At 45.1% G+C, this 13,774-nt stretch overlaps 1 protein-coding gene across 5 annotated transcripts in view; it reads right to left on the bottom strand.

Moving 5' to 3' along the window:
• Nucleotides 1–13,774, bottom strand: part of MTM1 (myotubularin 1) — a 94,899-nt gene that overhangs the window by 40,876 nt on the left and 40,249 nt on the right. For all 5 annotated transcript variants that reach the window (XM_034648811.1, XM_034648812.1, XM_034648813.1 and 2 more), the window contains 2 exons: nucleotides 13,221–13,331; nucleotides 9,318–9,419 (listed from right to left, as the gene is read on the bottom strand). In XM_034648811.1, the coding sequence (XP_034504702.1) occupies nucleotides 9,318–9,419; nucleotides 13,221–13,331 (213 nt within the window). The remainder of the gene's footprint in view (nucleotides 1–9,317; nucleotides 9,420–13,220; nucleotides 13,332–13,774) is intronic.

The following is a 13,774-nucleotide window of genomic DNA, read 5'->3' as shown; positions in this document are numbered from 1 at the left end:
TTTTAAAGGAACATTCAGGTGTCAGCTGAAGTTACAGTGCAGCTAAAGGGAAACAGGAAGCTTTGGATCTGGAAGTCAGGTCAGACAGGCAACGCCGGAAGACAGGAGAGGGAGAGAGACTGCTGAGGGGATGGTACAGGACAAGAAGGATGGGAAGAATGGACTTTTCTAGAAGACCCACACGTAGACAGCAGAAGGAAGCAGAGGAACCTGAAAGGAAGCTAGAGAGGTGGAGGACCAGGCGCTTCAGATCGCAGAAGCTACAGGGAAAGGCGTCTGCTATAGATGCCCCAACTGAGCCTTCTGCTGAAAATCGACAAATGCTGCATAAAACAGGCACCTCTTTTAAAATGCTCTACTGAGCTAGCTAGGGAGGAACAAAAACTCAGAAGCTAAACACTAACCACAAACGGGAATGTAGAGGGCAAGAGGAAAGTGCTGGCTTTTACCTCAGGGCCCTCACAGAATTGATTTTCATGGCCTTTTGGGGTACGGGAGATAGAGGACATAAAGGCCCAGGCCCACCCAAGATGCCGCGACGGGTATCAGACTGGAAGCCGCTTTCAGTAGAGGTTGGCCTCCCAAGTGCTACAACCTCAGGGTAAGGATAAACAGGAAGTAACCCCCCAAGGAGGTTACCTGTCCAGATTATCGGTGTTGATCAAGGGAGAAAAAAAAGTCTCTAGTGCTGTCTCCCACCAGGAATTTGTAGCCACAAGGCAGCTCTGAAACAATGTGTAGCCCAAACTCATAAAACTTGGATGGTCCGGAAAACATCAAACAGGGAATCTAATTTGTCAATGACCCACACTGAGAGTGCCATAAGATGCCAGGCAGAAGGAAACGTCAAACTGCCTCCGAGTATTCCCATAAAGGTCCGAGAAACAGGAGTTCAGAAGTAGGAATCAAAAACATCCTGGGAAATGAGGCACCATGAGCCGGCAAGGACGAACTCAGCAGAGCAGGCCCGGACGGAGAGCGCCATGGTGGAAGTCAAAGCACGACGCCCCAGGAGCCAGAGGGGCGCTCCAGGTATCAGACTTCCTCATGCTTCACATGTGGTTTACAAACATCCTCTCATGACTGGCTACTCAGTAGTTTAAAAACATTTAAGGAGAGGTGGCTTGAGCACTCTCAGTATCTTGAATCACATTCAAAAGAATAGCTCCCCTGGCGTGGGAGGGCGAGAAGTGGGATGAGCTCTAAAGGGAGCAGCTGCCGAGCACGTGCTGGCAGGCAGTGAACACTGGGCTTCTGAACACGGATGGCCATGTGGGGCGAGTCCTGCGGGGAGCACGGTTCCAGGAGATGGGCAGCAGGGAGAAGACAGAGAGTGAAAGAGACCAAGGGCCAAGTCCTAGAGGTGGCAGGAAGCGTGATGAGACCCTCAGTTGGTCACATTTACTGCTTATCCAAGAAAAAAAGAGTCCTAGCCAAAGAGAAGACAGAGAACTGAGACCTGCTTCAGTCCTAAAGCCACATTGAGGCTGAAAAGCAGGTGTGTGTCTGTGTGTGCGTTGTGTGTGTGTGTTACACGTGTGCGTGTATGCACAGTACTGCTTCTCATTTCAACTGCCTTTTTTATTTTTTTAAATTTAATTTAATTTTTTTAATAATAATTTTTTTATTATATTATGTTAGTTACCATACAGTACATCCCTGGTTTTTGATGTAAAGTTCCATGATTCATTAGTTGCGTATAACAGCCAGTGCACCATGCAATACGTGCCCTCCTTACTACCCATCACCAGCCTATCCCATTCCCCCACCCCCTCTCCCCTCTGAAGCCCTCAGTTTGCTTCTGAAAATGAGCTGTCTGCTTTTATCTATTCTGTGGTCAGCCTAGGAAGTAAGAGTCCACTAAATTTCAGTCTTGAGATTTTTAAAACCTCAAAGCAATTTATAAAAATTTCCCCAATTCTGGACTGAAAAATGAAGGCCCAGGGAAAAGTACCCTTGTTGTTAATTGCCTATTCACAGGATCATTTACACCTCTCATTTGAGCGACTTAAAAAGATGTGCACCCCCATCACCCGCTTTGGTAATTTTTATGCAATCATTTTTACAAGCAAGTATAACTGGACTTGAGCCAGAGTGGACACAAGGTAGAAATGACACAGTGCTTAAGCTGTATGGACAAGGTTTGATGTGGTTCACCAAAGCTAGGCAAAAAGAAGCAAGCGGCAAAGACTCTGAGAAGCAAAGGCAGTCGGGCCCTCTCCTGAAAGGTGCGGCCGTTTCTAACACCTCACTGCCCTGGGCTGCCCACAGTAGGAAGCGTCATGCCTTCAGTCCGTGGAAGGCTGTTGGTCTCCACAGAAAAGGCCCTGAAGGCCAGCTGTTTCACTCTCTCAAAAGCAAGCCAGCAGTCTTCTCTCCTGTGCCTATTCCTACCATCCACACGGAGGTCAAGTTTACCAAAGCAAACAACACACCAAAAACCTGTGCAACTACATGAGTGCTGACACGGTCACAGAGTGACAAGAGGCAGAACACACTGCAACGCCCAAGAGCTTAACCCAGAATGGCACAGGAAAGTACAGAGCGCAGAGACACACGCACCCGAATGAGCCACGCTACCCTGGAAGCGGGAGGCCTGTGTGGACAGAAAAAACAATGGGAAAACCTTTTCTGAAGACGATCACTGCAGCCCCTATTTCACATTTCTAGTTCAGATGCTTTCTGGACTGAAATTTAAGACTTTCAACTAATCCTCTATCCAAGTACAACCAATGGGTTGTTAATAAGGATAGCAACCTTATCCACATAGCATCTTTCTTTTAAGGGGCTTAAAGTGTCTCACATATTATCACAATTACTTAATTAATATTCTGGGGGGGAAAAAGTGTGTTGGGGCAATCTCTTTGCACCTGCTGGGAAAATGGCGCACGACTGCACAGCGGACATTCAACGGGCACTTACTGTGTGCCAGGCACTTGTAAACAGTTTACGTTTAATCCTCACAAAAACTCTATGGGGCAGAGATGGTTATTATCCCCATTACAGATGAGAACACTGAAGCACATATATATTATGTGGCTGCCAAAGTTACCAAGCAGGTAAGCGACTGAGTCAGATTCAGACACAGGCCGCTGGACTGCCTAGCATGTGCTCGTGAGCACACACCAGCAAGGCTCTGGAAACAAGTCGTCTCTCTGGCTCTCCCTCATCTGTGGCTGCCATGAGCCTGGCAACTGCGCCCCGAGCTCCACTCCTTCCAGCTCTCCACTTCCCTGTGTGAGGCTCCACTCCATGACTTTTGTCAAAACTCTAGCCCTTCACTTAAACACACTTCAGGAAAGTCCATGCATGCCTATAGCTGTAAAGACAGATGTCAGTGCCTTTACTAATGCCTAAATCAACGCAAAGCCCATTTTATTCTACATATTCTACCATTATCTGAACGATTGTTTTTCAAACTTTCTAGATTATGATTAACAGAAAGCCATACACTTTGCACCATGACCACCATCCCGTACACACACACACACGTGCGCGCGCACGCACACACACCTCTGAAACAAATATCTGACAAAACCATACGTACCCGTGGTATGTATTATGCTCTCAATATTCTCTCTTCTAGTCCATTTAAAAATGCTCATTGCAACTTAGTAAAAGGATTTCATGACTCAATAATACAGTGGGATTAACAGTGAAACACTCATCTAAAATTTATATTCTCTCTGGTTATCCCAGCTGAGTGAAGAATGAGCCAACAATAAAGGAATTCAATGAAAGAAGACCTCTGGCATTGAACGAACCACCCCAACAATTAATTATTCACTTCGGTAGCACTATCAGGCTCTGTTCAGATTTACACAATTTTTGTTCTTACGTTTAAAAAATTATGTCAGAAGCATTGTCACATTTCTTTTTTTCAAGATTTATTTTTTTTCTGAGGCGGGGGCGGAATGGGGCAGAGGGAAAAGGCAGAGAGAGAATCTCTAGCAGACTCCCCACTGAGCGCAGAGCCCGATGTGGGACTCAGTCCCAGGACCCTGACATCAGGACCTGAGCCAAAACCAAGAATCAGATGCTTAATCCACTGATGAGTCACCCAGGCACCCCAACGTTGTCACATCTCTTATAAAGATGTATCATTTACCTAGAGGTAGCGTTTAGTCATAAGGTAGCTGGCGAAACTGGTACAGTTTCTAGTGTTTATAAGGCAAAACAAAAATACAGCAAGAAAATAAACACTTAGGCTGAAGTAGAAAATGTTAAGGGAACAATGTCTAAGCCTGACTGGACTGACATAATATGGAAACAATCAAATGAACAGGTGGGGCTGACTCTGTAGTTAAACTGCTCAAGTTCAATTCAAAGCTTGAGTCCCGACTTGAAGACACTGAGTGGTGAAAATGCTAATGGGGAAGGAGGCCAGACAGAGCCAAGGGGGTGGTCTGAAAGCAAAAAGCCAACTTGTACACCATTCACCCTACGGCTGGAGTTGGAACCCAGCTCTCCTGGCCTTCAGATACCATTTCATGGATACAACAGCAAGCTTACTTCTGACCTCAAATGCTTACGATAAAAAAAAAAAGATCACTGAGATAATATGCAGCTGGTTTAACAGTTTCAATAATATTAACAAAGTGATATTTCTCAAGCAGGGCCCTTTGTATTGTTCAGCGTAATCAGGCTTCGATTAGGCTTCCAGGAAATCCCTTTCTGGCACACTCTCGCGTTCCCCACTGTGGTAGTTTGAAAACTTTTCTTTCCCTCCTGTCTCAGAGGAATAATTGTCCCTTCTCCTTTCCAAAACTGCCCTACAAACTGGGCTTAACCCCATCCCCCTCTGCCTTCCCCAGAATCCTGCTTCAGAAAGATCCCTTCTCTCCTCTCACCTCCCTCAAGCAAGGCTCCTCTCACCTCCCACAAATTCACCTTTCTCAGCTTCCAAGCGAACTGGTTTTGTTTAGACTTCTCTCTTATACACCAGGGTTACTTAACTAACCTGGGACCCATAGATAAGCTTCAGAGGGACTGAAACCCTAAAATGTTATGTAAAGTTTTGCATGTAAGTGCATTCTTCCGGGGATGAGAAACTATAATTTGTATCATATCATCAAAGGAATCCATAGTTCCAAACAGATTAAGAACCACGATTTCAAACCTACATCTCTAGACCCTTTTCTGAGGAGCAGACCTGAAATCGCTGCTGTCAATTCAGCCAAAAAGGAAAACAACGCTAACAGCCACACGAACAAAACAGAACTCCCCATCCCTCCCTCCTTGCCCTGTCTTCCACCTGTTTCCTCAAACAAAACCCTTTTCTGACTTCCCTGCTCTGTCAACGGTGCCCCACCCTCATCACCACTCAAGCTGCAAACCCCAGAAGGAAGATGATTCAGCCTTCCTCGCTGTCCTCTCTCACCAAACTGCTGCCCAAGCTTGTCATCCCTCACCCTGCCTGGCCACCTGCACCGCCGGGTCCTAGTTCAGACGCTGTGGACCTCTCAGCTGGCCCTCTGACTCCCCCTCCCAGGCTCCAGGCTCCAGGAGCTCTCTGCTCCTGTCTAGTCTTCATGACCTTGTATTCAGTTCTGTCACTTATTTCGAAACCTTCCGTAGGTCCCCACTACTTCCCCAGGTATTAGCTCCTTCCCTAGCAAAGCCCTCCACCACATGAGCCCAGCTCCTCTTCCCCACACTCCAACCAAACAGCACCCGGCTACCCTCGTGAACACTTTGCAATGCTTCCAGCTTTCCTTCTGCTGTGTCGAGGGTCAGGTCTTGCCTCTGCCTGAAACTCCACTTCCTCCACCGGAAATGATAACCATCCTTCGAGGCTCAACCCAAACGACTATCAAATTTCATGCAGGCTTTTCCATGTAGGTTGGACGTGTTCTCTTCTTCCTGTGAATCCCCAGTGGATTTCCTCCGCATTTCCCTTACAGCACTGAAGGTAACTGGTCCATATCGGGGCCAGACACATGTATCCTATCACTTCTGTCACATCCCCAAATGGGACTAGGTATCATTCCTTCATCTCGTATTCCTCCTCATCTGCCCTCCCGGCTCCCCAACACCACCCAACACGGTACCCCGAAATGAATTTGATTTACAAGACCGTTGTACATGTTGACTGGAATAGCAGGAACAGATATTCCAAAAGCCATGGCAAAAGCTGATCTCTTTTTATCTGTATCTTGTATTGTTTCAGTGACTAGTTTAATTTTTTTTTTAAAGATGACTTCAGTAGTTAAAACTTAGGGAATATAATTTTCCAAAACTTTGCATAAGCAATCCGGCTGACACTTTTTCTAAAGTTTGTCACTTTACTGACTTCCCAAGGAAGAGTAGGGATTTCTAGCGCAGGTACAAAAACTAAGGCCAAGTACCACAGACGAGAAATCAACTCCTCTGTGGACTACTCCAATGACAGCAACCCAGAATCCTAGGCTCTGGTGCTGGATGCACAACACCCAGAAATTCGTCCCATGTGTTTCCATAAAATGGATTTTTCCTTCACTTTCTACTAACCTGAGTTCAATAAAAAAGCCATCGTTATACAACTCCCATGCAGAAGTCATTATGGTGAGGTGAGAGAGAGAAATAATGGCGGCTCCCCGCCTTGATAAGCCCATAGTATAGCAGGAGGCAGGCAATTCCTACATGATTATTACGTAAGGCAGACTGAGGTAAGTGCTCTAATAGAGGGACCTGCAAAGTCTAACAAGTGAGAGGCAAGACAAACCCTACAGGGGGCCGGGGAGGGGAACACAGATGGTATATAAAAGGACCTAGGGCTGAGCAAGGTGGTGGATGGGCTTTAAAGAGATAAGAAGCCTGCAAGTAAAGGGAACAGAAAAACCAAAGAATCTGCTCTGAAAGTTCTATGTATATCGGAGGAGCACAGGACAGTTCTATGTGCTTGGAATGTAGGGTATAAGCCATGGGAAGCCCTTGAGTTTGTGTTTGTTTTTGCTTTTGTGGAGAGTGGGACACAGTGAATGATTGTAGTTCAATTAAAAAACCACTGGCAGCACTGTGTAGAATAAATTGGAAGGAGAAAAACTGAAAGAAGAAAAACCAGTTGGGAAGCATGGCTTAAGACAGGAAGCACAAGTAGAAACGGGAAGAACTATGTGAGAGTCACCAGTAAGTAGAATTTGGAACAGGTGTAGCTATTACTCAGCCATCAGAAGGAACGAGTTCTCAACATCTGCGGCACTACGGACGGCACTGGAGGAGATAATGCTAAGCGAAATAAGTCCAGCAGAGAAAGACAATTATCATATGGTCTCACTCATCTATGGAACTTAAGAAATAGCAGGAAGATCAGTAGGAGAAGAAAGGGAGGGGTAAACAGAAGGGGGAATGAACCATGAGAGACTATGGACTCTGAGAAACAAACTGAGGGCTTCAGGGGGTGGGGGACTGGGATAGACTGGTGATGGGTATTAAGGAGGGCACGTATTGATTGCATGGTGCACTGGGTGTTATATGCAAGTGGTGAATCATGGAACTTTACATCAAGAGCTGGGGATGTACTGTATGGTGACTAACATAATATAATAAAAAATATTATTAAAAAATATGTAGCTCTGGGAGGCAAGGCACAGGGAGAATGAGATACTTGACTTCAAGTTCTCAAACCTGAGCAACTGGGGATCTTCCTCATTGAGGGGCATGTAGGCTGCAGAGCAGGACTGGTGAGCTGCGAAGAGGCTGGGGGAGACAGCAAGCCTGTGATGCTCAAGGGCTCCCAGAGGAAGATGTTTGAGTGTTAGGCTACTTACATTCACTGGATGCCAGTGTCGGGGCTAGATTTCGAAATCACCCATATGGTAATGACAGCTTATGCAATGGGATGAAATGAAACCATCAAGGCAAAGCGAGTAACACGAGAAGGTAGCTGAAAGGGGACCACCAACAGACATGGTCCATGAAGGAAAAGACAGAGGCAGTGGAGACGGGGAAGGACAGTCAAGGTGCCAGAATAACACAGAAACCAGGACTTACTAGCATGGGGTACTCCAAACCGTTGAATGCTAGAGGAAGAGCAAACAGAATGAAGACTGAAGTGAGCCACTAGATTTGCCCAGTAAGAGAGCCTCAGTTCCAGAAGGTAACCTACAGTAAAGCCAGATACTGAAATGGGTTGGAGGAATGAATAAACTGGAGACGAGACCAGACTAGAATGTTCTTTCCAGAAGTTTGGATGGAGGCGAGAAATGGGCCAGTAGTTTAGGAGAAAGCTGGTCTAATACTTGACTTTTTAGGGGTGTAAACCCTAAAAGAGAGAAAAGGTGTCAGAGAAAGGGGATCTTACAGGAGATGGACTGGGGCCTCTGCTCCCTCAAACCTGTTGTGTGAGCCATTCTTCAAATTTCTGATAATCCGGGGCCAGATACACAAAGCCCAAGATAGAACACGTTCCCTAACTGAATTTTCGTGGATTAGACTTACATTCTCACTTTCATAAATATTCCAAAGATGTGTTCTCATAAAACTCTCTTTGCCCTAATCGTTAAAGAAATTGTTTAGTACTGAAATAGGTTTTACATCACACATTTAATCAAAAACTGAGAAAAGGCTGAAAATGTGTTCAACTCTCTATCATTACATTCGTTTTAAGCATTACATCTGAATCTGTAATCAACATATGACTCATGAGGAGTACTTCATAAATCTTTCTAGACCTCCAGTCTTTGTATAATTGTCCCTTCCATCAACCATGAATTTCCTTTGCCCGGAACAACTCTTGATGAAATGTGGGAAGAGAGAAACCTTGTCTCACTAGAAAACAAAAATCTCAGGCCCTTATTGCCAAAAAACCTAAAAGACAGCCTCAGGGAGAAGGGCTACATTACAAATGTTCTCCGTCATCCCCTTCTGTCCACACAGTGCCACACTCATCCTAGACTCAAAGTAAAGGCATATATATATATTTTTTTTTTTTAAGAATTATTTCCTTGCTCTCCCTTTAGCAGGTGCTTGCCTCTAAGTCTGTTTAGAGCCGAGCAGAGCAAAGGGAGAGGGGAGAGAGGATGCCAGCAAGGCCTGGTGGCAAAAGGAAGGTGCCCACAGTCCACCTCACTGCCTCATGCCTTTAAAGAGGATGAGCCAAGGCCAGGGGCACACTGGGGGAGGGAGAGCACAGACTACGCTGGGTGGTGCTTCAGTCACCGGGCGCGGGCCATCCCACACAGAGTGGCAGAGGAGAGGCCTACTCCTCCTGGGAATGCTTCAATCCCCTTTAATAAACACCCTGGCACACACAGCACGCCAAGAAGCCGGCGCAGAGAGTAAATGAAAGGGGAGACACGGGAGAACCTCCCGGCGCTGGGAAGAACCCTGGAATTTACCAGACTGTGGGCCAAGGGAAAGGCGTATCTTGTGAGGATCTCAAACATATCCCTTCTGCTGTGGCCTTCCTGTTTCAGCGCGAACCTCAGGTTTCTCATGTCCTGGTGGGGGGGAGCAGAGAAATTTGACAGTTCAGTCTTCAAATAAAGTGACATTCCTTAGCAAAAAATCTCTTCAACTAAAGGACTGGAAGATTCACTTACCTGAAAGGGCAGTTAATCTAGATTATTAAGAAAATCACTGTTTTGTGTGACATTTTGAGATATCCAGTTTAAGAACACCTCAAAATATTCCCATCGTAGTCACGAACGTAAAGACAAAGCAACTAGTGTTAAAGAGAGGACAGAGCTAACATCGTTTTATAGCTGGAAAAACCAACCCTTGCCTCGCACACCATCCATGGTGTCTCTCTAATTCAACTAGTGTCTGCGCTGCTTTCCCTATAAAAGAGTATTTTATTCACAGAACTTTTTAAATGTGAGCTCAAAATTGTCAAACATGTCATGAAAATACGGAAGCTCCCTCCCTCTCCCTCATGCTACTTTCAAGTCTCATTCTAACAAATCAGGAAATGATTGGCATTTTAAGCTCTCATACAAGTAAAGGAACATATTCTTCCCATCGAGTTGACTTGCACAGTATTCTACATAGACCACCAAAAAATCTCCCTGAAATATCAAGTTGTATTACCTATCAAACATATAACATTCTCTCTTACTTTCAAAGCTAGAGTTGTTTAGGTTGTCTCCTAAATCAATCACGGTGCTGTGACCGAGTGGCTGAGCACTCAAAACACCAATTCAATTCAGAAAAACGAGCCCCGTGGGAGACTTCAGGAAGGAGACGGCTAAGCTGGTCCTTGGCCTCTTGGACGTCACGACTTTACATTTTTTCAAACTGCTTTTCATTTGGTATCTCAGGAGCACACTTAAAGCTTCCTAAGTCCTTGGCATGAAGGACTAGCAAAGGCCTTGCTGTATACGGGACATTCCAGAATGCCACTGGCAGCAGAGGCGGTATAAAGAACTAGACCCAAAGGCCTCTACGGAGTGACCCAGGACTTCTCACTCTCTATACAGATGGTATCTACTGGGCCTTGCCAGCTCTAGGATTCTGTGCTTTCATTTTTAAAAGCACAGAACTGAATAAAATCCAAAAACCAATTCACAACATATTCCAAGGAAACTGGGATATTAGTTGTTGGCTCATGATGCAAAGCAGTAGTCAAATCAAAGGCAATAATAATTTCAATGAGATGACATGCCTTGAAAGGGTTTACAACCGAGCCACGAGCACAGTGTTGGATAGCCGAGGATCTGTGGGGCCCAAAGACCTGTGCGGAATTTTCCTCCTAACAGCCTGGTGTCAGCTGATAACTTCATAACATCATTGTTCTTAACCACTTGGCCAGAATTTAGACCATTTCTAGATAACCATTTATTCTGATCCATCAGTGATTCCAACAACTACTTTCTATGTGCCAAAGCACAAGGGATTCAAGCAACTTCTTATTGCCATCTGATTCAGATGTAATTAAAGGACAGAAAGAATTACTACCTCATCTTGCCAACAAGAAAATTGAAACGGAAAAGGCAAATGACTCACAGGCGGCAGCTCACCAAGTCTGCAACAGAAATACGAGCATATCCGAAGTGGTAAGTTCCACCTGGTCTCCTTAAGGGCTGACTCGTCAGGGCAGGGTCCCTGAGAAAAGCCTTGCGGCAGAAGAGCCTCACAGCCCCCCTCGGCCTGTCTGACAAGTGGGTCACATGACAATGCACCCAGCCCCGCTATAATAAACGAGTCCGAGTAAACACACCCCCGTTGCAACAGTACCAAAGGGCTGATATATGGAGACATCATTTCTATAACACATCTCTAGAGAAACAACACCCATTGCTGCCGACCTCAAAATACCACAGTCCTTAAAGTGAGTAAATAGGGGTTAGACATGGAAGAGCAGGTTTCGAGGTGGTTAAGGTTTGGCTTCGTCTTTTTTTTTTTTTTTAAAGGCTCCAAGTTGTCAGCAAGGGCTGGTGGGGTGCCTGGCGGTAAAAATTCACATATTCAGAGCTACCTTCTCCTCTGCTGCTAGACAACGTCCTCCGGGACTGACATTCCCCCAGGCGAAAGACGCTGGCGGGCAAGCAGAAATTCCCACGCGCACAGCTGGTAGGACCAAACCTGTAGGGCTGAGAACGACCCGTCTCCCTAGAGCAACAGCTGTATCAGGACTCTTGACTCCAGCTGCGGCTGACCTCTGCGAGCCGGCAGAGTCCACCTCCACCCCGCCACAGCAGGTTCCCTTTCTAGCACCTTCAGGTCTGTTCCTGAGAACATGGGACTTGACTCTCGTGACACTGCAGTTCCCAGGGAGGTAACGGAATGAAGAGGCTGAGCTACAACACTGCTCTAGGCCGTCATCTCAGTGCTCAACACTAACTCCAAGAAACAAAGGTATGTGTAACATTTGCGAGTGATGCCTGGCAAGTTGTCCCAAAGCCCCTGGTTTTTATAATAAACAGTCAAAAGGTTAAGAATGTGCTTTATCTTATTAACTTTGGGGGGACTAATATTTAAATACAAATTCTTCCTATTGACAAGGCGACAAATAGGACTTTTAAAAAATTCTATTAGAAAGAAAGTCGCTTTCAAAGTCGTCAATATTAGCAACCCCATTTTCCCTTGAATACTGTAATATAACGCTCTACTCCCATGGATCCTTTTATACAAAATGCAAAAACACTTCCTTAAAAGTAAATCCCTGTATTTCTGGGCCCCAGAGTGAAGACAGTAGCTGGGATCATAAATAAGGCATTTAAGGTAGCTTGGATTAAAACAAAAACCAGAAGAAGCCAAGGTGGGCAGTGATGGAGAATTTCAGTTCAGGCCTAATGACCACACAATCCCTTGGTCTGTGACAGAACGTACTAGTTAGTCTTCATCTTTTGTAAACTAGAGGCAATAAAACAAACATACCATATTCATAATCAAAACAAAATTATAGGAGATTAGCTTTAAGAAATCACAGTGCTTGACCAAAGGTCACATCTCCCAGATCTAGCCGTGGGAACCACTGGAACAGATGACCTTCAAACCCCTTCGAGCTCTTTCTGGGATTGGACGTTATTCTATTCTATTATTATTCTGTTTGGATTATAACCGTCTGACACTTAATACCTGGAAAGGAAGTTTTCTTGACAGAAGGTTTATCCTGTTGTCTGCAAAATGATCATCTCACTGTATTTGGATCCCAACTTTGCCATTCGTTGGGCAATCTTAGCTCAGTGACCTAACTCTTCTTAGGCTTAAGGCTTCGTAACGATAAAATGGAGACATGACTGTCCATCTCAGAGGGTTACCCTGAGGACTGAACACAAAGCGCCTAGCGTGTGTCTGCTCCGACACAGGTGCTCAAAAAACAGTTACTATTACAGCTGAGTACAAATGTTACTATCGTTAAAGCTCTGCCTCCCACCAGGCCAAAGCCAAGTGTGACCTCTGAAAACTAAGCAAAAGTTAGAAAGGTTCACAGAGGGTAAAATCTCTTAAATTTCTCTTTCCTTTCACTGTGTGAAGATGTCTAGCTGGTAACACATGACATAAAGGGACACCAGGAGCAGACTCAGGCAAAATCTAAAAAGTGTGAAAATTCTATCCATAAGTTTTCTTCCTATCCGGTCAAGCTGACAGAAGGACAGGTCTGAGTCCTCGCAGGTCTCTGTAAGAGGAACTATGTCCCCAGGAGGTTTTGGAAGCCTGATCATGAGGGAAGAACCATTTTCGGGCCTTAGATGAACCAGGGTGTTCGATTCTTTTTTTTTTAACCCCCTCATTAATTGTTACTCATCATTCAACACTAATGTGTCTTTTTTCACATAAGAAAGTACTGAATCTCTTACTTTACAAGTAATATCTAGACCATAGGAATTTTCTCCTCTACTTGTCGCGCCTCCCATTTTTTCAATTCTGGAGATCACACCCAGAGGAACATCAAGTATTAGAGCAGAATCCTGTAATGGACAAAAATGCAGACGTCAATATTTCTGTCAGTATCATTAAAACACCAAAAACATTTTTAAAAAACCATATGCTTTAGGGCACTTTTACGTTGGCCCTTTTTGTCACTTTCTATGAACAAAAATATGATACAGACCACACATAAAAGAGCAAGCATTACCATAGCCAGTTATGCAACCAAAATGCATCTCCAAACATTTGCCATTCTGCGGTGCCTACAGAATGACGACTAAACTCCTAGGGACACAATTCGAGGGCCCCGTGGTGTCACTTCCAGCTGGTCTCTGCAGGCTTTTCTCCCACACTGTTCTGCACTCCGAACTAAGTGAAAGCCTTCACCATTCCTCAAGCACTGTCTACAATCAGGCCTCTGTGCTTTGTCAATGGTGTTCCCTTTGCCCAGGATGATCTAGGTTTCCCCACCTACCAGATGTTT

This window comes from Ailuropoda melanoleuca, chromosome X, assembly GCF_002007445.2.
Source record: "Ailuropoda melanoleuca isolate Jingjing chromosome X, ASM200744v2, whole genome shotgun sequence".
Taxonomy (NCBI): Eukaryota; Metazoa; Chordata; class Mammalia; order Carnivora; family Ursidae; genus Ailuropoda; species Ailuropoda melanoleuca.
This window is presented reverse-complemented; position numbering and strand designations above follow the sequence as displayed.